Source organism: Lissotriton helveticus, chromosome 7 (genome assembly GCF_964261635.1).
Source record: "Lissotriton helveticus chromosome 7, aLisHel1.1, whole genome shotgun sequence".
Classification (NCBI taxonomy): Eukaryota; Metazoa; Chordata; class Amphibia; order Caudata; family Salamandridae; genus Lissotriton; species Lissotriton helveticus.
Window position 1 is genome coordinate 1,910,050,831 of NC_136068.1, and position 26,167 is coordinate 1,910,076,997.

Genomic DNA, 26,167 nt, shown 5'->3' on the forward strand with positions numbered 1-26,167 from the left:
ACGTCATTCAATTACTAATGTCCCTATACCCCCAAACAACACTGCGGAGGATGTAGCCTTACAGCTAGAGCGGTCGACCTCGAACATGGGGAACTGCGTTTGAGTCTTGGCAATGATCTTAATCTCCCCGTACCCATCAAAAATGAATGTGTCCATCTGTAACGAAACTGGTGCTCATGTAAAGCGCTCTGAGACCCGATGTATTGGGTCTAGTACCCGCTATGTAAAACACAGAAAAAAAGTACGTTATTGAATTACTAATATCCTAGTGCCACAAACTTGACTGCTGAATCATGTAATTGTATTACTAATGTCCTAGTACCCCAAACAACACTGCGGAATCATACCTCATTGAATTACTAATGTCCTAGTACCCCAAAGAACACTGCAGAATCATGCCATTGAATTACTAATGCCCTAGTACCCCAAACAACACTGCAGAATCATACGTCATTGAGTTACTAATGTCCTAGTGCACCAAACAATACTGCAGAATCATAGGTCATTGAATTACTAATGTCCCTTTACCCACAAACATTACTGCAGAATCATACGTCATTGAATTACTAATGTCCGGGGGAAAAAGATGGCGGACTGAAGACGCCGCCCGGTGCAGCTTGGACCCGTAGCTCCCCTTACCTTAACAAAATTTGACTGAGAGATGGTTTTTTCGCCTCAATGCTAACACGGAGCAAAACTGCTTGCAACTTGGACTCCACATTTCGATTAAAGACTTTTCTTTCGTCTGATTTACCCTCAGACGAGTCGCTGCTATTCTGTGCGAGGAGACGAATGCAGCTCCTGTTAGCGGGAGGACACGTCGGCGGGGACCCGTGGTCGGAGGCAGGCTGGGCTCGCTGGGCTCGCCGGACGTTGTTATCTTGGCTCGGCATCTCGGGTCTGGATCGTGGTTGTACTATTCGCACTTGGAGACTGGTGCGCATTTCCCGTTTAGACCCCGGAGGAGATTATCTCAATTTAGAAACCAATACGGCGTGTACAATGTCCCCGAAGAACCCGACACGGAGTACGAGAACGGTGAAAGGGGCACCGGCAGCTGCTACGGCCAAAAACGGCTGTCAGGGTGCTAGAGAGGCTGCCACTGCAAACAACGGTTTGGTCGAGAAACGTGTGGTGGGTGAAAAGCAAAAGACCCCTGCAAAGTCCTCCGGGAAAGAAGGAGATGGAATAAGTTTGCAAAGTCCACACATTATCGGTAAACAAGACAAGGCTGCAGTAACAGCGGGTAAGCAGCTGATCATACGTCCCCCTATGTTTACTGTTGTAGATAAAAACATCAGTATAAAAACGAAAGACACTAACGTAGCGTGTGATGCTGTTCCCTCTATAAACAATGGCGCAACAGAGCTAATGCATAAAGACAACTCTAAAGATATGGAGAGAGCAGAATGCGTTGTTAATGCTGTTAAGGTTGTTAATGCTGAAGAGGTACTAGCATTATCAATGGGTGATAATAATGATGCAGAACAATCGCTCTCGCAGCTACATGCGCTGGGCTTAGAGGGCTTGGCGATAACGGATGAAGAGTCAGAACTAAGTGGCGCCGAGATAAATAATGCTCCTCCTAACACGAACTATGTGACTTTGGTAACTGACGCCGAGCTTCACGTGGTGGAGGTACATAATACTATGGAGGACCCTGAAGCAACCGGGCCCCCTAGTGAATTTGGAAGGGGGGATTATGAGAAACAAAATGGATCCAACGATGAATATGAGGAACTGGGAGATGATGAAGACAATGCTGGGCTGGAGTCTTCTCAGGATCTGTTGAAATCACTGGCCAGGAAAAAAGGGAGAGGGAAGGCTAAAAATAAATCAAAGAATAAGAAAACACTAATCCCTCCACTCTCTCTACGACCATAACATATGCAAATACTAGAGGCAAACCTATAATTGATGAGAGCCCATTGCGGAAATGGATTCAAGCTTAAGGAGGGGTAAAAACAATGGCCCTACGATTATCAGGAAACAGCTCCATGGGATTGCCCATTCCCCCACAAGACGAACAGGACAGCGTAAATCTACCAACATTGAATAAATCTATAGGGGAGATGAGGTCTCTTGAAGCAAGTGGTGGTAGGGAAGAGATAAATGAGAACGAAAAGGAAGATGTTGTGAACCCTACCCTTTCTACCAGAGAAGACATGAGTGACGGGACTGGTCATCGCGAAAAGGAAACACAAATGTCCTTAAGTTTGTCCTCAAAAACAATATCCCAGGGGGCCACTTTATCTGATACACCATTGGCAGAGGTCCCTTCTTTGGCCTTAATCCTGAATACGCTGACCGAACAACGATCTGAAGCACAACAATACTTCTTGCAATTGAAAGAGGATAATACAAAGACACAAAATTATTTACTTGAAGTCAATAGCAAAATGAATACTATCACTCAAGAAGTAGAAGAATTACAACAAAGGGTGGTGCAAATTGAAGAACAATCAGTAAATAATGAACAAAAAGGTACGCGTCATGATGAAGAGATCCGTGCTCTACAATACAAAATTGAGGACATGGAAAATAGGCAAAGAAGACAGAATCTTAGACTTTTCGGGATCCCAGAAGGAACTGAAGGCTCAGATCCTCGTGCATATATTGTTAAACTTTTTCAACGAGCTTTCCCGGATCTGGCGGACTGGGACTGGGACTCTCAGTTACAAAGAGTTCACAGACTACCGTTAGTTAATAGAAATAAAGGAAACAAATTTCCTCGTCCGTTCCTGATTTTCTTTGGAAATTTTTTGTTGAGGCAGGCGGTTTCTCTAAAAGCAAAACCTAACTCCCCAATTGTTACAGAAGATGTAACTTTCTTTGTTAGATCAGACCTCTGCAAGACGACTATGGAGAGACGATGGAACTTACGTCAGTTAATCGATTCTTTTAAAGCAACAGGGGCTCAAGTTTTTCTTCAGGAACCTGCTTGCTTAAAAGTCATTAAAGCTGGTCATACATATTTTCTGAAAGAGGTCAAAGAAGCAGAGCTGGTCTTAGCAAAAATGACTAATGCTTAATGTAGAAGATTTATGAGACTTGATCTTGTTTGAAACTAATTAACGGTTCTAAGATGCTGACAAAGATGCCGATAAATAATGATAAATTGATATCGTCTTAGGGGGAGTCTAGAGCGACATACTTATTGAGGAAGGTGAGGGGTATACGGATAGCTGCACCCTGAAGAGGCTGCCCAACCAACGGCAGCAGGTGCAAAAAGGGGGGATTTTCCTTATGGTACGGGGGGGAGGAAGCCAGAGCAGGGAGAGGGAGGGAGTGGGAGGGGTTTTGGGGGGGTAAAAAAAAGAAAAAATGACATGACAAGTCTAATTGAGGACAAGGTGGCAGAACTACTATATATGATTAATGGGATGGATAAGAAAGGGACAGAGATTTATGATGTCATGCTTTTTTGTAATGGCGTACTGTAGCTGCTTAGCTTGGAATGTGTCAGGCCTGAACAATAAGATTAAAAGAAGCTTAATTTACGAAGAATTGAAAATGTATGATGCACAGGTGATTATGTTAACAGAAACACATATTTGTTTTAAAGATAAAAAACTTTTGGCTCAGTTAGGGTACGAGGTAGTAGTCTGCACAACTTTAAATGCCCCAATAAGAGGAGTGGCAATATTAAAGAAGAGACAAATGCGGGCAGAAGTAATTAAAACTGCTGCAGATAATGGGGGGCGATGGGCGATAATGCAAATGCGGATAGGAGATTGTATCTATGTTTTTTGTGCTATCTATGGGCCAAACAGAGATGAGCCACAAATTTTTGATTGGTTGAATGTAGAATTATTATTGTGGGAGGGCGAACTTATCATGATGGGAGATTTTAATTGTGTACTAAACTATGAACAAGACGTGACGAAGAGGGGCATATTCCCACGCATGCGTAAAACAAGAGCCGCAATAATGGAGCTAGCAAGGATACACAATGTGAAAGACATCTGGCGTAGCCTTTACCCAGATATACCAGGGTACACTTACTACTCATCCCCTCACACACTGTTCTCTCGAATAGATTTGGCTTGGGCATCAGATGCTTTAATGGACTCAGGACACATGGAGATTATGCCAAAAATCTCCTCTGACCATAATCCTATTTTATTTACATTTGGCTTAGCCCAAAGGTCAAAAGAAATACGCCCTTTTACCTTTCCAAGATATTTACTTTCGGATGAGGTTTTTGTAACAACCCTGAAGGAACACATAAAGGAATTTATTACAAACAATATAGACACTGCCAATGTTCTATCAGTATGGGACGCCTGTAAGGCCTCTATCAGGGGGACCGCCCAACAATATATATTTAAACAAAATGCAATAAGAAGGAATGAGACAAAGATAACGACGGGCAATATCTCAACCGACAATCTTAGAGCGGAAGTACTGAGCAGGTCAAGCATTGTTCAACTGGAAAATAAACTTCTGACTTTGCGGTCAACCATTAAAAGTTCACTTAGGGAAAAAAATAGCTGCAAGTTACTTAAATATAAACTCTCTCAGTACGAATGCGGAGATAGAGTAGGGAAGTTCTTAGCCTACAAAGTGGCTGATGACCAAGCATCAACGTTGATTAAATGTATAAAAGGCCCTAATGATATTTTATATTCACAGCCCACACAAATTATGGAACAATTTGCTTCTTATTACGAAAAATTATACACTCCAGAGAGTAAAAGTGCAGAAGATCAGATTCAATCTTACATAAACAATAAACTCCCAGCAAAACAGTATGTAGAACAGGAAAACTTAGATAAGCTGGAAGAGAATTACACTTTAGAAGAAGTACGAGTAGCAGTGTTTTCTCTACCATCTAACAAGGCAGCGGGAGAAGATACACTTCCAATTGAACTATATAAAATTTGTGCAAACGAAATTTTACCCCTCTTTTGTCTAGTAGCCAATTCTATTAATGTTACAGGCAAGGCTCCGGAATCGTGGAACACTGCTAAAATTATGTTTTTTCTAAAACAGAAAAAAATACCTACAGATTGCGGATCGTACAGGCCTATATCGTTAATTAATGCTGATGCTAAGGCTTATTCAAAGTTGTTATCAATACGATTGGCACCTCTTATGCCATATTTAGTAAATGACCAACAACATGGTTTTGTAGTAGGGAGGGATACTACAACCCATGCCAATATGGCTATTACGGCATTTGATGTGGCATCAACTAATCGCACCCCACTCGGTATGATACTTCTAGACGCAGAAAAAGCGTTCGACCGAGTGGGGTGGGATTATTTGTGGAAAGTTTTGAAACAGCTCGGTATTAAAGAACGGTTTCTTAGAAGTATACAGGCATTATACAGAAACCCCAATGCTAAAATAAGTTATGCTGGGTCACTTTCATCAACATTTGCGATCTTAAGGGGGACTAGGCAGGGGTGCCCGCTTTCGCCCCTGCTTTTTGCCCTCTCCATGGAGCCTTTCATTAATGCCCTGCAAACTCAAGATAAGATAATACCGATACAACATGAACACAAAATCCTTAAAATTACTGCGTATGCGGATGATTTAGCTATCTATACTACAGATGTGACAAATGCATTCATTGGAATTACAGAAGAAGCTAAAAAATTCTGAGCTATTTCTGGATATAAATTAAACCTCAATAAAACACAAATCATTATGAACTATCAAGTTAACCACGCAGTACCAGGACTCTGTAAATCGGCAGTGTATCTGGGGGTTAAAATTTCTTCTAAAATCAACGAAATAAACAGGTTGAACTATGACCCATTACTAAAAGAAGTGACCATATTGCTTAAAAGATGGCATAAGATCCCACTTAATTTACTGGCTCGAATTAATCTGATTAAAATGAATATTTTGCCCAAATTTTTATACCTTTTTCGTTCCATACCACTACGAGTTAACAATTTATTTTTTAGGAAATTAGACGGAATTTGTAGCAGTTTTATTTGGAGCTATAAAAAGGCTAGAAGGTCTATCGCCATACTAAAATTATCACCTGAAAGAGGGGGTCTGGACTTTCCGGACTTCAAAGCTTACTTTTTTGCATGATATTTAGGCCGACTTAGGAGTTTGTTAGATAAAAACCAACAAATTTTTTTCTATCAGTTTATGCTTGGCACCCATTCAAATCAATTCTTAGCTAGAGTGCAAGATCCTAATTATTTTAAGCGGGTAAAATTCAAGACCGCAAGAGATGCGGTTCGCATTTGGGACCAGATTTTGACTTACTGTGATACTTCTTTTTTTCATACTGAACTACCACTTTGGGATAATCCTGGGCTACCTGAAATCTTTAGTGATAAGACTGGAAGGGACTGGGCTAAATATGGTATTAAGACGCTAGGAGATCTGTATGGTTCAGAGGGTTTCTTACAGTTCTCAACTTTACAAATTTTTTATAACTTACCTGAAGTTATGACATACAAATATATGCAAATCAAGGACTATCTGATACGTAAAATGAAATTGAAAAGGATAAATAGTTCGGACATCTGGATCTGTCTATATAGTAAGAAAAAGAAGTCCTTAATTAGCTCTGGTTATAGCTGTCTTAGCCAATACAAAGTGGATGACTGCCCAAGATTGTCACTAAAATGGACTGTTGATCTAGGAATTAATGTGACGCCACAGAACATTTCAAATGCTTTTGTTAACATCAATAATTTAGTCAACTCTTCTAGCTTGAAGCTGCAACTATATAGGACGGTTAGCCAAATATATCATACTCCATTAAAAATATCGAAATGGACACAAAATATTTTAAGCAGCGATCGCACAAAATGTCCTAAATGTGATCTGGTGGCAGCAGATCTCATACATATGATTTACTCATGTCCCATGCTTACTAAATTTTGGCTAGAAATCGAAAATGTATTACGTCTAAAACAACTGATCAATATTCCAATCACTGCAGCGATGGTATTCTTATCTTTACACTTAAAGGGCATGAATAATAGGAGCTGGTTAAATATAGCTTTGTCCTGTGCGAGATTGGTTGTAGCCAGAGCTTGGATTTCGCAGAATCCCCCTCACACGATTGAGCGGTGGAACCTGTTACATGAAATATATACTATGGAAAAGGCTCTGGCAAAGGCTAGAAGCCCAAAGGCGGTAGTCAAGTTTGAAAAGATCTGGGTTAATTTTGTTTAAACTTCAATGGAAATGAGCTGTACTTTATGTCTTATACTACATTATTATCGCTCCACCTGGCTTTTTTTTAAAGATATTCTTGGATAATGACATGTATGTTAATTTCGATGTATACACCGCAAATTGATTTGTCCCTGTAATGAACGGAAAAATAATTTCTTGTGATTTTTTTTACTTGTATATTTAAGAATACTGAGTGTATATTTGGACTTGTCTGTCAAATAAAAAAATAAAAAAAAGAATTACTAATGTCCTAGTACCCCAAATAAAACAACAGAATCACAAGTCATTCAGTTACTACTGCCCTAATACCCCAAACAATACTGCGGTATCCTAAGTTGTTGAATTACTAATGTCCTTTGACCCCCAAACAACACTGCAGAATCATGTCATTGAATTACTAATGTCCAAGTACCCAACAACTTGCTGAAGCAAACCATTTGGTGAAGGAACACTTCCCTACATTTAGTACACTGTGTCTCCATCCCTGAAACAAGCTATAACAAGAAGCCACAGCCAAATTAAGGGTAGGTTAGTCTTACAGCTTGGAAACCATTTTTAGTAAAGAGCGTTCAGAGGGAAGAGCTGTGGGTTTTAATATTCCTAATAAAAATGTGTAGACCAGTATAACTCATTTAACATCCACATTCAAACTGGTCATCCACCATGGTCAGAGATGACTAAATTTGCTAATTGATGAGCATTTTACATAGGTTTTGAGTGGAAAGATGATTGTCTTTCTCATTGCAGTGGTAGAAAGACTGGTCTTTGAATCCGCTATTCATAGAGGCAAGTTTCTTATCCTTCATATTCTTGGAGGTAGCCCTCTTGGATCGTACCAGTGCCCTTTTAATGCATGGGTCTTGAATACAAAGATATTTTCTGAGTCAGGATGTAGAAGCAACTTCTAATAGAAGAATATAAAATATATGAGTAGAAAAATGTCTGCATTCCTGTAGAAAACACGTTAACAATCATGAGTAAATTGCTGATGCTCTCTCCAGGGGATAAAGAGAGATGCCATGAGCTAGCATTGCCTTCCTATAAGAGCAACATTCCACCAGCATAGCCGTGCCTGTTCCCTGCCTGACTCTGCCATGGCTTCTTTCCCATGTAGGAGCAGACACTGATGTCTAACAAAAGGTGCATTAACATGGATCTTTTTCCTCAAGGCAGAAGTGCCTTCAGTGGATCAAAAGGCAGAATAAAATAGTAACATTTGGGGGATTTGTTAGGCAAATAGATTTTCTAGCGATCCCACTCCAAAAGGATAAATTCCAGCTTTCCCCAGAATTAGACTCAGAGCATCAAACCGTCACTGATTCTACATTCATTAGCTACCATGTTATTTCTTGACCTGCATTACCGAAACTCCGCACAGTTCCATAGCGTCTTACCTCTATTGCGTAGCTTCTTGGCTTCTGCAAGTTTTTAAGGTTTCCTCTTTGTTCTCCCTTAATTGCTCCACGTCCTCTGTACTTTAAGTGAAATAGCATCACAACTTTTGCTAAAAATTAAGAAGAGTTTTTAGAATGCATTTGAGATGTGTGTTGCTTCAGGCAGCAGATAAAATGCAGCAACATTTTAATCTCGCTGCACCCAGATGTTGGTACTTCAGTAAGGGGTTGATTACGAGTCTGGCGGTCCACGGACTGCCAGCATTGCAGGGGTGTCGTGGTGGCGGTCTTCCAATCACCCTATTATGACTTGGCCCATCAGACCTCACTAGGACTGCCGCATCCGCCAGAGATCAGAGTTCCTTGGTGGTGGCATGGCGGTCTTGAGGCCACAATATGCTTGGCGGGACTGTTGTAGTCCCGCCAAGCTTATTACGAGTTTCCTCTCTGCCACGGTTTTCATGGATGTGCCTTCTCCTTGAAAACCGTGGTGGAGAGGAATTAAAAGGGGGCCCTACAGGACTTCCTGTTGCCTCAGGGCCATGGGTGAATGCAGGAGGGCACATGGTGTGTTCCCCTGTGTGCATACACCCCCGATCCCTGCACGGCATGGACTGCAGCGGTTCATGCTGTACAGATACTGGCTTTACGTTCCCATTGTGGTGCCTATTTCATAGGCATCACCCTGGGAGTGCCAAAGAACCTACCACCAGAAGTAAGAAAACTCATAATTTGGCAGGCAGTTTGCACACAAGTTTGGCGGTGCGGCACCGGGCGATCCCTCCTCCGCGCCATCAAACACGTAATCAGGCCCTAAGTGTCTTGGTTCTACTTGTGTTCTGAGACAAAGAAGTCAACCCCTTCCTAAATATACACTACTCCCTGAAGCATGGATGGGCAACAGGTGACGCCGGCAGCAGTTGTTGACTTTTGCAGAGACAAACAGAATGTGCTGTGCAAACCCAGCACTGAATGATTACTTAGTAATGATTTAAATCACTTTTTTGTATCTAGACATGACATAGGTACTCTAATCTGGCTTCTTGTTTTGTTTCCTACAACAGAGATCCTTTTAGACACAACCACAGAAACCTCGGAGATTGGCTGGGTGACGTACCCGGATGGCGGTGTGAGTATTAATACCACATGTTTGATTCCTCCCTTGTTTGTATTAAAGAGAAAAATACAGTCACTTTTACCGATTGCGGCATAGTGCAGTCAAAGACAGCAGCAGCTGCTAGACACGTGTCCAGGGGATAGACTACTCTGGATTTCATTCTTTTAAAAGTGTTCATGTTTTATATACAAACGCAGAGTGGATAAGCTCAATGATAAAGGACAGCAGCATTTCAGAAACCGTCAAAAAACACTGCTTTAGTGTGCTATGGCAGTGATGCTGTGTGATTCATTAGAGCTGTATTCAGCTGTCTCATGTAAAGATGAGACATACCTCGCAGTCTCAGTCGTGGGTCTGACTTTGGTGTATTCCCCATGATCTTGTGTTTCTGGACATTCTTTTGCTGGCAGACTTACGACTGGGTCTTGCAATGTGTCTAGTAAATGGGTTAAAAATTAACCCCTTTTAGGTCGAGCCTAGTGGCAGCGCGCATGCGCTGCTCGCTCTGCGAGCCTGCTGTATTAGAGTATGGGAGAGAAGCCGCGCCCACTCTCCGCCCATATTTTTCTTTGGCTTGTGTCATTGTCTTTCATAAATGCTGCCTTCAGATTCGTTATTAGTTTTGTTAGTCCTTCCTTAGTACAGCCTTGTCTTCATTTATACCCTCCCATGGCTACTGGCCCCTTTACTCCAGCTGTTACACAGGACCTGGTATTTAGTCCGTAAGCACTATTTGGAGTTTCTCTTACTGCAGGCCGGAATGCGCTGCTTCAGCTGAAACCGCTTGTGTTTTTTAAGCAGCACGGCTGCCCCCCGTAACACTGGTGCCCGCTTTCAATCACTTTAACCCAGCATTATCTCATATCTGTTTCAACTCCACAAGTGAAATAGATTTAGAAATGACTAGCAAATCCAGTCATGTGAATTCCAGGTAGCACACAATCGTGTGCTAATGGGCTGAAGCTGACATAGGCACATAAGTGTTACATGTCATCTGCCCTAAAGCCACCTGACAGGTTGTTTTAAAAGACTATTTTATTTACAACAACAACAACAACACCACCACTGATACCACCACCACCTATACCACCAGCATGACCAATACCACCAATGCCACAACCACCACCAATACCACCACCACCAATACTAATACCACCACCAATACCACCACCAGTGACACCACCACCACCTATACCACTACCACCATTACCACCACCAATACCACCACCAATACCACAACCACCAATACCATCACCAATAACACCAATACCACCACCATGAAGAAAAGCCCGCCCTACACCAGGAGGTGAAGCCAGGGCCCTACTACAGCTGGAGTGTTTTTTCTTTGACCAAGATAGCAATGACACTATGCAATGCTACACTGCACACTCAAATCACAGAGAGGGCAGGGAAGAGCCCCCCTCCCGCTCTTTCTCCTGAGCCACGTCAGCGTAATTGCAGAACGAAAGGTGTTTGAGTGCTTTTTTAGTGTTTATAGCTTGGATCATATGTAGCTCTCACTTAATACTTTGTGTCTGTGTAATTTACAACACTTACACATCTTCTTCACTGCACTATTTATCACTACTTTGAAAACGTCACAGGCTGGTCTCTTCCTCTGATATTTACAATCTAACAAGTGGTTGAGAAGGCCCTTTATTGCAATGCAAGTGTTCTTGCATTTGCGAGAGTTTAAGCTATTAGTATTGCAAATGACAATGCCTTTTATATATGTTTTAAAACCCAAAGCATAAATAAAAGGCATTGTCATTTACAATGCCAATAGCTCAAACCCGGGTGAACGCCAGACCTATTGCATTGCAAATGCTTGTTTTAACATTTGTACCACTCTGTGGGTCTAGGTGACCTCAAATTATAATAGGTTAATCGTGAAGAAAATCAGTGAACTGCACATGACGCTCAGCTATTCCTTTTTTGCGAAAAAAGGAAATGCTATGCGGATTATCAGGTTATCGCATCGTTTGCGTAATTATGTGAAATTTCAGCAAAATTACACAAAATTACCCTTAATTTCTCAAAATGCAAATCCACCATATCGCGCTATATTTTAGCACATAATGCATCCACGGATCATCTGCCGATCCTATTATTGCGCAAAAAAAGCGCTGCAAACAGCAGCGTCTCGTGTCCTGTTGTTCCCATGTGTTTGTGGCAGATTTCTGTTATGAATGGTGCATTCGCTGTAAATATTTATGTTGGATGGTGCATAATGAAGTGATGCGGAATAATAAATGACGTGCTGGAAGACCCGTATTCATCAGTGCAGGAGGTGCAGCGACACCTGCGTCCAGGTTGTGATGGAGTCCATTTATTTTAACAGTGACTCAGGGGCCCCTTTTCCCTGTTTGCATTAGGGCCCTTGATACCTAGGCCACGCCATTGCTACCATGTACTCATATATAGGAGTTGGGAAATATTAACTAATTCAAAGGAAAGAAATTCTCAATATGTCTTCTGAGAGGAACTTTTTAAGTGAAGTTTTTCAGTGAACTTTTTAACCAAAAATGCATCCTGAAATGTCTTACAATATTTCGCTGAAGTATTATATTTTAATATATATAGTTCTAAAATTAGCTAACATTTAACCATGTGTTCAGTCTCGAAAATATAACTCACAGATCCTACACACAGCTCTTCTACGAGCAGTCTAATGTGTGATTTAATATATAGTTAAATGTTTTGCTTCCCTCCTAGGTTTAATACAGTCTGACTGCATGAATTAATATTCCAATTAAAGACTGGATGTATGACGTTTCAACACATGCTTTTACAACGCATGCCGTTACGATGCAGGTTTTACAACGCAAGTCGTTACAACGACTTGCGTTGGGGGGCGCTGGATAGTCAATAGTTTAATTTACTATTCCAACTCCAGTCCCCGTGGAAAGTAGGGAAGGTGTTGGATAGTAATTAAACTATTCCCTATCCTAGAGCGCCCCCCAGCGCAAAGCGTTGTAATAACTTGCGTTGTAAAAGTTGCATCGTAATGGTAGTGCGTTGTAAAAGTTGCGTTGTAAAGGATGTTCCCCTTAACCGCATCGATGCGGCGCATTTTCCCACTGTGCGCTAAGAAATGCAGAATCCCGTGGTTCATGACGAGCTCAGCTCGTCATGAGCGTACAAGAGGTGTACTTCATGACGAGCTGAGCTCGTCATGAGCGTCGAAGGGGTTAAAGACTACTATATGTGGGTCAAGATGCTTTTTGTAGATTTCAGGCACAGTAGTACTCACCATACTGGAATGTAACACCTGGGACCTGATAGAGAGGCGCTTGGTAATGGGACAAGCATATGTAGACGGAAGTCCTTTCAGTACTTCTGTCTGCACTGATGCCCACATGGAAGAGAGGGGGTTTCAGCATCTCAGATGGCGGATCCATTACGCGCTCTGCTATTGGTGGATATAATGCTGACAGAAATGGCGTCATTACGTCTGCCCAATTAAGGGCGTCCTAGCGGATATGAATTCTGATGTTATATTCAGGGGCATGTTTGCAGTCAAGTCAAGTCAAGTCATAGAATGTGTATAGCGCACTACATACCCAGAGGGTTTCAAGGCGCTTAGGAAGGGGAGGAGGATTACTTGTCAAATATCCACGTTTTAAGTTGCTTTCTGAATGCTAGGTGGTTCTGGGTAAGGCGAAGGTAAGCGGGGAGTGAGTTCCATGTTTTAGCAGCTAGGTATGAAAAGGATCTGCCTCCCATGGTGGTCTTGTTGATGCGAGGTACAGTGGCGAGGGCTTGGCTGGAAGAACGTAGTTGGCGGGAGGGGGTGTAGAAGGACAGTCGTGAGTTGAGGCAATCTGGTCCGATGTCGTAGAGTGATTTGTGTGCGTGGGTAAGCAGACGGAAGGTGATCCTCTTATTGACGGGTAGCCAGTGGAGGTCTTTAAGGTGACCAGAGATGTGTTCGTTGCGTGGGATGTCTAATATGAGCCTGGCTGAGGCGTTTTGGATTCGTTGGAGTTTCTTCTGGAGTTTTGCGGTAGTACCTGCGTAGAGGGTGTTTCCGTAGTCCAGTCGGCTCGTGACCAGAGCGTGGGTGACTGTTTTCCTAGTTTCGGAGGGGATCCAGCGAAATGTTTTTCTGAGCATGCGAAGAATGTTGAAGCAGGAAGAGGATACGGCGCTGACTTGTCTGTTCATTGAGAGTGAAGAATCCAGGATGACGCCTAGGTTACGTGCGTGGTCTGTCGGGATGGGTGCTTTTCCGAGGGCTTCTGGCCACCAGGAGTCGTCCCATGCAGAGGGGGATGTACCTAAGATGAGGACTTCTGTTTTGTCCGAGTTCAGTTTCAGACGGCTTTGTTTCATCCATTCGGCAACTTCTTTCATTCCTTCGTGTAGGTTAGTTTTGGCGGTGCTGGGGTCATTGGTGAGAGAAAGGATCAGTTGAGTGTCGTCCGCGTAAGAGATGATGTTGAGGTTGTGTTGGCGTGCGATGGCCGCGAGGGGGCTCATGTATACGTTGAAGAGGGTGGGACTGAGTGAGGATCCTTGTGGTACGCCGCAGATGACTTCAGAGGCCTCGGACTTGAATGGAGGTAGGCGGACTCTCTGGGTTCTTCCGGTGAGGAACGAGGTGATCCATCCAAGTGCTTTTCCTTGGATTCCGATGTTATTGAGGCGTTGTAAAAGGGTGCTGTGGCAGACTGTGTCGAAAGCTGCAGAGAGGTCAAGGAGGATGAGGGCGACTGTGTCTCCATTGTCCAGTAGAGTTCGGATGTCATCTGTTGCTGCGATGAGGGCGGTCTCAGTGCTGTGTTTTGCTCGGAAGCCAGATTGTGAGGGGTCGAGGGATTTGTTGGCTTCGAGGAAGGCAGCGAGCTGGTTGTTGACAGCTTTCTCGATGACTTTGGCCGGGAATGGTAGAAGCGAGATGGGGCGGTAATTTTTGAGTTCGGTGGGGTCTGCTGTTGGTTTTTTCAGAAGGGCGGTGAGTTCAGCGTGTTTCCAGTCTTCCGGGAAGGTGGCGGAGTTGAGGGAGCAGTTGATGACGTCTCGGAGGTGCGGTGCTATGACGGAGTCTGCTTTGTTGAAGATGTGGTGAGGACATGGGTCTGTGGGGGATCCTGAGTGGATGGAATTCATTAGGCGGATGGTGTCCTCAGTGGAGATTGGGTTCCAGTCGTTAAGGGTGTTCACGGGGGGAAGATGATCAGCAAATGGTGGGGTGGGTTGGTTTCCGGGTTGGTTGTCGAAGCTGTTGTGGATGTCTGCAATCTTGTTGTGGAAAAATGAGGCTAGGGAGTCGCAGAGGATTTGAGAGGGGGTGATGTCGTTGGAGTTGGCCGAGGGATTGGAAAATTCCTTGACGATGTTGAAAAGTTCCTTGCTGTTGTGGGCGTTGTTGTCAAGTCGATCCTTGAATGCTGTTTTCTTGGCTTTTCGGATCAATTGGTGGTGAGTGCGGGTGGCGTTTTTGAAGGCGTCCTTGGTGCTGGTGGTTGGGTCTTTTTTCCAGGCCTTTTCAAGGGAGCGGCAGAGTTTCTTGGACTTCTTGAGATCATCGTTGAACCATGAGGCCTTCTTGCTGCCAGGTTTGCTTTGACGTTTTTTCAGACGTTTTTGCAGGAGGCTTGCATCACGTTTGCCCCACGCAACATGCTATATGCGCGATGTAAACCTCCACGACAGATTTATGAAGCCATGCAAAGCCACTTTGCGTGGCTCTGACTCGCTTCATGAATCTCGAGTAGCGCAACGCAATGCAAATTGCTGTGTTGTGTTGAAGGCGTTCCACGGGCGTTGCGGTGGGTGTTCCCACGCAACTCCCATGGAAGTTGATGCATTTCCAGATTTACAATAACTTGTAAACCTGATAAATGCGCCAAAATCGTACTCATTTCCAGGGGAGGCGTAACAACGGAAATAACTTTATTTCTCCTTCTTACTTTCACTTTCACTTTCACTGTGTGTTGCAACCTGCAGCATACATAGAAAGAGGAACTTCCCTCCTGGGATTGTTTTTGTGCCTGAAGCTGCACCTTTATGAACAAAAAACAATTCTGTCTGCAACGCAGGCACCCTTGCAACATAGTGCCCGCATTGACGCGAGGCAGCCAAAATGGTGTCAGTGCAGGGACAATGACAGGAATACGTCGTATTCTTGTAAATATGGTACATCTCTGCCCTTTCCGGGTGTCGCAGCGTGACGCAGCAAGGTGACCTAAGTGTTCAGAGCTATCGTTGAAATGATGGGCGCCCCAGACACTTACTACATGTCCACTTGTACTGGGAGAAAACTCCCCAGGTATCAGAGACTCCTGGAAAATAGGGTGCTGAAAATGAGGCCGCATGGAATTGATGACACAAACATTAGGGCTCCCAGTCCCCACCCCCTGAGCCATTTCAGGGGAAGCATATCTAGAAGGATAGCTGAGAGGTTTGGCTAGTGGCCCTTAAAACTTAAAATATGGCCCGGTTTAGCGGCTCTCGCGCTGAGGGGACTGTGTGGAGATGCCCACGCGGCTCCTTGAGTAATGCTAACATTTATTGAATCCCATTATACATGACGAGTTCACCTTGTCATTAGCACTGAACAGGTTAAGTGATGAGGAGTCGAGGGGTGATGAAAAAGCCGCACTTTGACATGATAAACCCTGACGAGAAGCGCGTGGCAGGAGTTTTGAGCTAATCTGCTGAAGTGTGCAGCATGGCAGGGAAATTAGCATTTTTCAAAGGAAATTAACAATGTTCAGAGGGGTCCGTCCGAGACAGGGACCCCCGGCAGTGTGTGAACAGGGAGGGCGCTTAACCACTTCAGCGCTAATGACAAGGGTAACTCGTCATGGACTTTCCATTGATTTCAATGGAAAGTCAATGGACCCACTCCCACACCCTTAGCAGCCAAGTGGTTAAGGAAACGTGATCACTGCTGACAGCAGGGTGCCGCGCCTCCAGGCCCGTGGACTCTGACTTTAGCAAGCTGTGTGGAAGTGCGTGGTGACCCAGATGCGGAGAGACAAGACAGCTCCTGCCTGCGGTGAGGCAGAGGTGTCGGCGCGATAGAAAAAGCAATGCATCAACACACGGCCTCGGAAAGCTTCCCGTCAGGCATGCGGCCGGGGCTGTCTACATAGGTGCAACTCTTATCAATTATTACTTCAAGCTGAAACTTTAGCAAAATGTATCCAGACTGTTTTAAATAATCTCTCCCCCACCTCCACCTTACCTGTACTGCCCATCACCAGTGATTGCATTTCAGAACTCCATCTTCTGCTTGGATTTCATTCTAGTTGAAACTTCTTCTTGGATAAAAAAGTTATTCCTGTTGCAATAAAGTCTCCTCCTTTAGAAAACCTGTTTCTGAACCAGATGTTTTTTTATTTAAAATGAGCAGCGGCTTTACAGAGTTTTCTTTTTCCAATTTCCTTGTATTGTGTTTTTCTTTTCACTTCCTGGTTTGCACTGCTTGTGGCTGTGGTCACGTGACGTGGGCTTTGTCATCAGGCCTTGCCTCCTCGATAGTCATGGCCCCTGAAACCTTCATCCAGGCCAACCAGCCTTAGTGTCCATGTAATGAGTTGAAGACTTAGGGCCTCATTTATGAAAAGTGACGCATCGCTGCGTGAAAACAGCGATGCGTCACTTTTCACTGCGCTCTCCCTGCGACACTAATGATGCGTCATAATTACAGTATGACGCATCATGTCGCAAGGAGTTACAGATACGTCAGTATTTCTGACGTATCTGTAAGCGCAAAAGTGACGCATTGCTGGAGTGTGTCACAAAAGTAACGCAACTCCAGCAATGCGTCCGTTCACATGGGGATAGCCTCATGTGAAAGGGCCTGCGTTAGTCTTACGCCTGCTGTGAGGCAGGCGCAAGATTTTGACGCAACAGCGTCCTAAAAGTGACGCAGTGAAATCTCATAGATTTCACTGCGTCACTATTACGAGGCTTTTTGCGGGGGAACCCCCCCTGTGCATACATTATACCTGACGCAGGTATAATGTAGCGCAGGGGTTTACAAAGTGACGCATCTGCTTAGATGCGTTACTTTGTAAATAGTGCGCAACAGGAGGCATGTTTTACGCTGCCGATGCGTCACAAAAAGTGACGCATCGGAAGCGCAAAAGTGAAGCAAGGCCTCATAAATGAGGCCCTCAGAGTCCTGATTTAGACTTCGGCGGACGGGTTACTCCATCACAACGGTGACGGATATCTATCAGTCGAAATTTAAATCCCACCGGATACAATATTTATATTTCAGCGGACGGGATAGCCTTCTCCGTTGTGACAGAATAACCCACACGCTGATATCTAAATCAAGCCCTACAAGTATCATCTCTGTTTGCAATGCTAGGGCCTAGTAGGATCTTTGCATCTATTATATTCTCTTTCCTCTTTTGTGTAGATTTTACTGCTGGCGTATCAGTACCGCGAGGAGTGGGGCTTCTTTTAATTCCTAGGTGAACTCTAGGTTGTGTTTACTTCTGGCCTCGTACGGTCTAAGAACCAGGGTTACAACCTTGATAGCTTTTAATATTTTGACCTAGCCATCCAGAGCTCTTACTTCGAGGGGGGGTCCTTCCTGGCCAATCAGTGGCAATACGTGGACTTGGCCTCCTGTCAAGACAAATGTTTGCGCTAACTCTGGGTCTGTACAGGAGGATTGTGGACTCCCAAGGCTCTTGCTGAGGCACATCCTGTCCCATATAGAATACTGCCCTCGTTGACTGGGACTCAACATGAGGGAGGAGACTCCACTGCCACCACCTATGGTGCGCAAGGAAGGAGAGGTACTGCCTCTCAAAACTGCCAATAAGTGGCCATTCCAGGGACATATGACATGACATTGATTACCCAACATGGTGAAGACATTATCATTCAAAATCAGGTTCTACATATTTATTTAGTGCAACAATGACCCTACCAGAGCATCCTGGCACTTTAAACAGAAGAAGAGAAGGCAGTAACAGAGGGAACACATGCAAATAACCAACTCCTGATTGTTTCCTAAAGCACAGATCATTCGATTCTGATCTTATAATAATAGGACTGGGATATTGCTAAAATACGCGTAAGGAGGTTTAGAGGAACATGTTCTTCCTGTGGTAAGCGTACAGAGGTTCAGAACAGGTCCACCAGCTCCAAGCACTTTCATCACAAACACAGCCAAGTGGCCTTGCTTCACTTACTGCTATTTTGGCTTCTCGTTAACGACATACTGACTAACCGTTTTTTAAACTTTCGTACAAAAACATAAACAAAGCTTATTCAGCAATACTGTGCTCGGCAGGTCAAAATCTTGCAAAACTGACAGGGCAACCCAACCTTCCATTCTTCTGAGGTTGATAAAATGACATATTAAATTGGGTAGCAGTTACATCTGTAATGTAGGGGGCATAGCAGCAGCATTAGGCACTGTGTGTCTTGTTTGCTTTGCCAGTGCTTGTTTGGGCTGTTCACATGGGCTGTACATCAGGGTATGTTATGGGTGACCACATGGTCCGATTTGGGTACCTATCTGGTTTTGACGAGGGTGTGTCAATTACTCCTTTTGTTAGACAACAGCTGATGTGTGACGTTTTTACTTTTCTGACATGGAGAGATGTTATTTCCTGATCAAATACTATTTCATTCAGAAAGTGAGTGCTATTTTGATGGGCTTGACTCTTGTAAAAGAAAAGGGTCAGATGTATGTAGCATTTTTGAGGTCGCAAATGGCGGGATTTGTTGAATTGGACCATTTGTGACTGTAAAAATGCTTTTTGCAATGTACAAAAGGCAAATTGTGATTCAGCAAGTGGTTACTGAATCTCAATTTGTTTTTACAAGTTTGCATTTAGATAAGGTGTATTTAGGGTGTCCTTTCCAAATACTATTCACAGTTATATGTATTAATATTTTGCAAGCAAAATTTAATCGCAAAACGTTATTTTACCACCAGTTCATACATGGTGGTAACCCATCGCATTTCAGATTGTAAAAATAATAATTTTTAGAAGCAAGCACTAGTGCATGGACCACTGCCTAGTCTCAAAAATGAATTTTAAGCTTGTAATTCATTTTGATAATCACATCCTGTTTTTCTTTGAGAAAAATGGGTTGCATTTTAAAGAAAAAAGATTGTTCTATTTAAAATCAATCACAGACATGGTGGTCCGCTGACCCTAGCAGGTCACCATTGCTCTGATGGCTGTCATTTCTAATGACATCCAAACTGTGACCTATCTCATTATTATTCAGGAGGTAGTCTGATTTAAGACCCACTAGGAATAACTGATTGAAACTCAGCAAGTTTCATACATTAGAAATAGCGATTTTCTAAGTGCAATTCGCAGAAAATCACAACAAGGACATTTCTGATTTTAATCTTGGTTCACCTGGCTCTACACATCACTTACAATTACATGAGCAAGCATAATCGCCTAATTTTCATCAATTTTCTGGAACAAGAGTAACACGAAATTACTATGATTACTTAAGCGTAATTAGAACTACCTCAAGGGCCAGCTATCATAGTCTTTTAATATAATGGATGGGACAGCCACCATACGTGTGACCCTATACAGCACTCGACTACCTTTCGTCTAGGTTGGCACTATAGAAAAACCACGTACATAAACAGAACCCTTATGGAAGTCCCACTGCCATAGATAGAGGAGAGCTTCTATAGAGATAGAAAGTGGACAACTGAAGTGGCGTAAGGTTTAAGATAGAACTCGCATAATGAGCAGCGTCAAACCCAACAGGAATATTCCGCTAGGAAGACTGAGACTAGAGGTGTTAAAAATATTTAAAATAAACACAGCAAATAAAGAGAGCATTTTATTCAACAAATCAGTAATCACTTCACAGAACTAAAAAAACAGACTAGAATGACTGCTGCTGGACTCTCACTAGAAGAATATTAGTTATATGGATATGTGTGTGTTTGTGTGTGTGTGCGTGTGTGTGTGTGTGTGTGTGCGTGTGGGGGGCATGTGGGTGTGTGTGCATGTGTGTCAGCATGTATCACCCATGATGTCACTACAGGAATAATAGTTATGTGTGTGTGTGGTGGGGAGGGGGTATGTGGGTGTGCATTCATGTGTGTGGGCATGTATAACCCATACTGGAGTGGTGTGGCTCACTGGTTAGAGGCGGCAGACCCGGAAGCAGAGGACGGCCCGGGACCAGACAAAAACTACCTTTAATAGGACCAGTGCATTAATATGGCTGGTCCCTGTAGCGTGTTGAGGTTCTTTTGAGTGAGTGCCTCAAAAAACTAAAAACACAGTTATATCTGTCTTGGTCCACTTTATAACCTACCCTAATATCAAAGTACGTTTGGAGTTAGAATAGTAAATACACACTTCGTTACTGTCACAGGCCGGTCATCATAATAATAGAAATGTTGTGTTGTATGTGTGCGTGTGTGTATGCGTACATTTGTGTGGGACACATACACTCACAGGTAGGATATGTTGAACTATGGTGAGGGAACCCTGCCCTTTCCTTGCCTGTTGGTCCCTTGAATAAAAGAATAATGCCTGTGATATCCCGCAGGTATTGAAGGGGTTGTAAATATAACAAATTACCCGTGGGGTGCTGTTCTCCTCAGGGCAGGAGATATACGAATAAATCCAGCACTCCTCCACAGGGCCTGCTCTTCCCTCCAGAAGCCTGCAATCTGCACTATTAAACATCAGCGTACCGAATACCAAGGTTGTGTAGTCTTCAATCCACCTCTTGCCTCTTTACTCCACTTCCATCCCTGCCCATTGATCCTTCTCTTGCAGGTTCTGGCTTTCTCAGTTTTTGACAGTTTTTTTGGTTTATCTCTTTCCCCTTGTATTTTTCCCTCTCTTACTCTCTGGAAATGTCTTATTCAGAGAAATAAGCGGCAATCCCCAAAAATCAGTGCCTATGGCCACTATCGGCAACCACCGGCTCAAATTAAGCACACTGTCTACAGGGTCTTTAAAAATAAGAATAATGTATGCACTATCTGCAGGTGTCTGCCTCAATCGATGCACAATTAAAATACAAATAACAAGTGTCCCAAAGCAGATATTACAGTTTGTGAGTATGAGAAACACGATGAGGGTAAAGGTGTGATAGGGGTCTAGAGAAACTTTGGAAAATAATGTGTAATGCAAAGCACATAAATAGTAGAAGCTTGACAAAGAAAGTATATAAAAGGGCACACTAATGGCAAAACAGACTTCAACAGACAGAGATGGTGAATGTCACATAGAAGGAAAGGACAGCTGACCATGGAGGGCTTGTGGGTCAGTGACCTCATTGAAATAAGCCGGGAAACAACAATTACAATGCACTACCTTTACAACGCAGCTGTTACAACGCAACTGCCTTTACATCACAAGCCATCGCAATGCATGCCTTTACAATGCATGTCACTGCAACGCATGCCATTACAACGCATACCATTACAACCCATGCAATTACAATGCATTATAATAAGGAAAGTCATGGGGATTTTTTTGTTTTAGGGTGGGTATGGGTTTTGGGGTACATGGGGAAAGTATTTTTACCCCTGCACTATCCAAAATGTACCCTACTGTTGCACTCATCGGACTGGGAAAAGTATTTTTTACCCCTACACTATCCAATACTTACCCTACTGTTGCACTCACTGGAGTGGGAATAGTCATTTTTACCCCTACACTATCCAACACTTACCCCACTGTTGCCCCAAAAGTATTATGCGTTGTAATGGTAGGCATTGTAATGGTATGCGTTGTAATGGTAGTTTCTAAAAATGCATTGTAATGGCATGCGTTGTAAAATTATGTGTTCTAATTATAGTTGCGATGTAAAAACTGCATTGTAAAGTCATGCGTTGTAATTGTTTACGTTGTAACGTCATATATTCAAATAAGCCGGTTGGAGGGACCTGCTCTCTCATCTTCAGATGGTAGTTTTATGTGTCTGGCTCACATATAGACAAGGTTGTTATCCAGAAGTGGAACTTCAGCTCCCTACCCTGAGACATAGCACACCATCTTCTGATAGTGCCTTGAGACCCTTATGGATGATTAGTTGCACTTTAAGCCACATGATTGATTGATTGATTAATGTATGCTTGGTGGTGCTATATATGCAAGCACTCATTCTAGGAAGCTCTTGATTCAGGGCCTCATTTTGTCCAGGTTGGACTACGGCAATGCCCTATACCTAGGTGCCTCAAAGAAAGTGATAGCCAAACTACAGGTTGTACAAAACACTGCTGCCCGGATTCTTACGATCAGAAAAATGGTTAGGGGTTCTGCCCACTTAACCCTCCCGTACCTGAGCAGGAGACATCCAAAGATGAAGAAGTAACAAAAAAAGGTACTGAAGGGATCAATCCTTTTTTAATTTTCAAGCAAGAAACACATAATTATCTTGCGATTCAAAAATAGAACATTGAAAACATATGTCGGTTAATTTATATACACAAATATGAGCGGACATCTAGGGAGGCACAACAAACAACAGTCTATATACAAATTATCACATATACATCATATACAAATATACAAAACATGTACAAAGCAATCATTTATCTGTACCCTAAATTCAACATATATATACACCAATTTACATAGATGCCTCCTCTTAACTTGCAATGGAGTGCACAAAAAATGGTAGTCCCAAAAGAGAAGCACCAAGGGGTTAGAACATCAACCCAATCTCTAATTATATAGGTGCATAACAGACAGAAATCAAATCTTTTTATAAGTAATAACAGGGGACTCCATTCAAAAAAGGTGTCTCCAATAACCGTAGTTCTGCCAAACCAGCCCTCCAGTCACTTCACTGGCTTCCCATTCTGGAAAGATTGCATTTTAAAGCCCTTTGCACCACTCACAAAATTCTGCACGGAAATGCCCCTCCCATTCTAATAGATCTGATTGTTCCCCATAAAACCAACAGATTGCTTCGATCCACACACCTCCATTTGACCTCAATACCTAGGATCAAAAGGGCCCGCTCAGGAGGCCGTCTTTTCTCGTATAATGCCTCCAAACTGTGGAACTCGCTTCCACTAGACATTCGCGCTCAGCCCAACATCCTATCCTTTCGCAGACTCTTAAAGACCTGGCTATTCCCTTAAACCCTTCCTCTGTTGTTCTTGTTTATTCTATCATTAGTGCTGGGACGCTCACGGGCAGCCATGCGCTCTAGAAATCTTTAAACATTAAACATTAAACATGCAGAGCCTTCCATGTTCCATTTTTGAGTATTATTAATGCTTCTTTTCATTTTCTGTGCAGTGGGATGAGGTGAGCATCTTGAATGATAAGAAGCAATTGATCCGCACCTACGAGGTCTGCAACGTCAATCAGCCGAATCAGAACAACTGGCTTCGTACACATTTCATCGATGCCCGTGGGGCTCTGAGGGTGCACGTACGCCTACATTTTTCAGTCAGAGACTGTGGCAGCTTGCGAGCTGTAGTGTCTTCATGCAAAGAGACCTTCACCCTCTACTACCATGCAGCGAATCGGGACAGCGCCACCTTATCCTCCCCAGAGTGGCGAGAGGGACCTTGGGTCAAAGTGGACACGATTGCTGCAGACGAGAGCTTCTCCAAGGTGGACATCCCTGGGAAGATGCTTCAGCTGAACATCAAGACGCGGAGCTTCGGACCCCTCAAGCAGCGTGGATTCTACCTGGCGTTCCAGGACTCCGGCGCGTGCCTCTCTCTGATGGAGGTCCATGTCTTCTTTTACAAGTGTCCAGCTGTGGTTAAGTCATTTGCCTCCTTTCCGGAGACGTACACGGGAGGAGAAAGTGCAGCATTGGTGGAGGTTCCGGGGGTCTGTGTTGAGAACGCCAAGGAGATGGGCAATTTGGTGAAGCTTCACTGCAATTCCGAGGGAGAGTGGATGGTGTCCATTGGGGGGTGCACATGTCAGGCTGGTCATGAGGCTAATGAAGAAAGGACAGTATGCAGAGGTAAGTCCTTTATCAGTCTAAGAATCACAAGACAACTGTTTAAGTGACTTGTCTTAAAATGTTGAGATACAGTATTTAGCAACACATGTTTCTTCTTCCAGATTCCTTCTAAGAAATCCTTCTGTGACCTTTAAATGAAACAAGAGATGTGCGAAAAACAAAGTTGTATTGTGTCAACTTCACAAAACGTTACACAAAAGAACATATTTGCACCTATAAGATTGTGAACAAACTGTATAACTAAAAATGGGGGTTTGACAGTTATTAACAGAAAAACATTTTGAAACCGCTTTTTTTTATGCTTCCTTTTTTTCATATTTTGCAACGTACACAAAAAAGTAATTTAAAAGATACATAAACTTTGCAGAGGACTATTGTGGCAAATTCATGTAGTCCAACATTGCCCAAACTCAGTGCTTAATTTGATTCGGTGGTTGCAGCTGGGACACAGGTACTTATTTTTGGAGACCTGGGGCCCTAATACATATTTCTTGCACTTTGCCGGTCTGTGCCACTCCACACCTTAAAACAGGTGGCCAGGCGCAAACAGGGAAAGTGTGCCCTATTAAGTTGAAAGCACTGGCTCCAGGGCATCCACAAAACTTATATGTTCCCGAGGGCAGTGCATTCAAGTAAAAACAGTGCGGATTTGAAGCAACCACTACGTGTTTCACTGTGCAGGCGGCAACCCGCCTGCGCTTTTAAGAGGGGTGAGGGATCCCCTTGCAGGTGGCCTGCAAGGAGATGTCCAGGGGGTCCATAGCACCCTCTTCAACCCTTTCAGAGGGGCTGCCACCAGGAGCACACTGACAGTGTGCCTACTGACAGCCTCTTTGCCTTTGTGCCCTCATCTATAATACGGCGCAGGCGCACTGACAAAGAGATTCACCCACCAAATGTAGCCCAGGAGCTATATGTTCGCCAGCGCTATCTGCATTTCAGAAGGGTCTGCACCCCCTCTGTAAAACCAAAGTGTACAGGGGACACGCGAAGCGGGCACAAGCACCGTTGAGCTCCCGGGGAACTTTATATAATATGGCCCCTGAACTAATTATTCAATAAATTTTGATCTAGCGCAAGTAGTAGAAAAGCACAAAAGTGGGGAAAAAGAGAAAGATGGAAAAACAGTGAAAATGGGGAAAAGGTGGGGTGAGAAAAAACTTTCAAGAGTGAGATAAAGAGTCAGGAAGTGTCTGGTGGTGGAGTAAAAAGGCATGCAGTGGGATTAAGACTATTTAGCCTAGGTATTTAGCAACTTGACCTTCACTTGATCCTGCTGCAGGCTTCAGTACAAACCTTTAGGCCTCAGCACTTGTTCTTTTCACAAATGAAGCACTGGGTAAATTAAGACTTTGATTGACCTTGTTAGGGAAATGTCTCAGCCAGCAGTGCTCATAGACCCTGCTGTCATGCTGTAGAATGGAAGCCATGTCTAGTCACCTTGTTATTGGACATTTCTCCCCTCGGCAGCATTACAGGGAGGAGTGACAGTGATGTCCCACAACTCTTGGGAATTTTCAGAAATTCTGTAAATTTGATAAAGTACGAAACCACGGTTTGATCCTAAACGGCTATGCTGCTAATT

The 26,167-nt window shown here is 43.4% G+C and overlaps 1 protein-coding gene across 1 annotated transcript in view; it reads left to right on the forward strand.

Annotated features, from left to right (window-relative positions):
• LOC144767863 (ephrin type-B receptor 5-like) overlaps positions 1-26,167 on the forward strand; it is a 319,076-nt gene that overhangs the window by 44,818 nt on the left and 248,091 nt on the right. The window contains exons 2-3 of the mRNA XM_078651221.1: positions 9,614-9,678; positions 23,898-24,582. Of these exons, the coding sequence (XP_078507347.1) occupies positions 9,614-9,678; positions 23,898-24,582 (750 nt within the window). The remainder of the gene's footprint in view (positions 1-9,613; positions 9,679-23,897; positions 24,583-26,167) is intronic.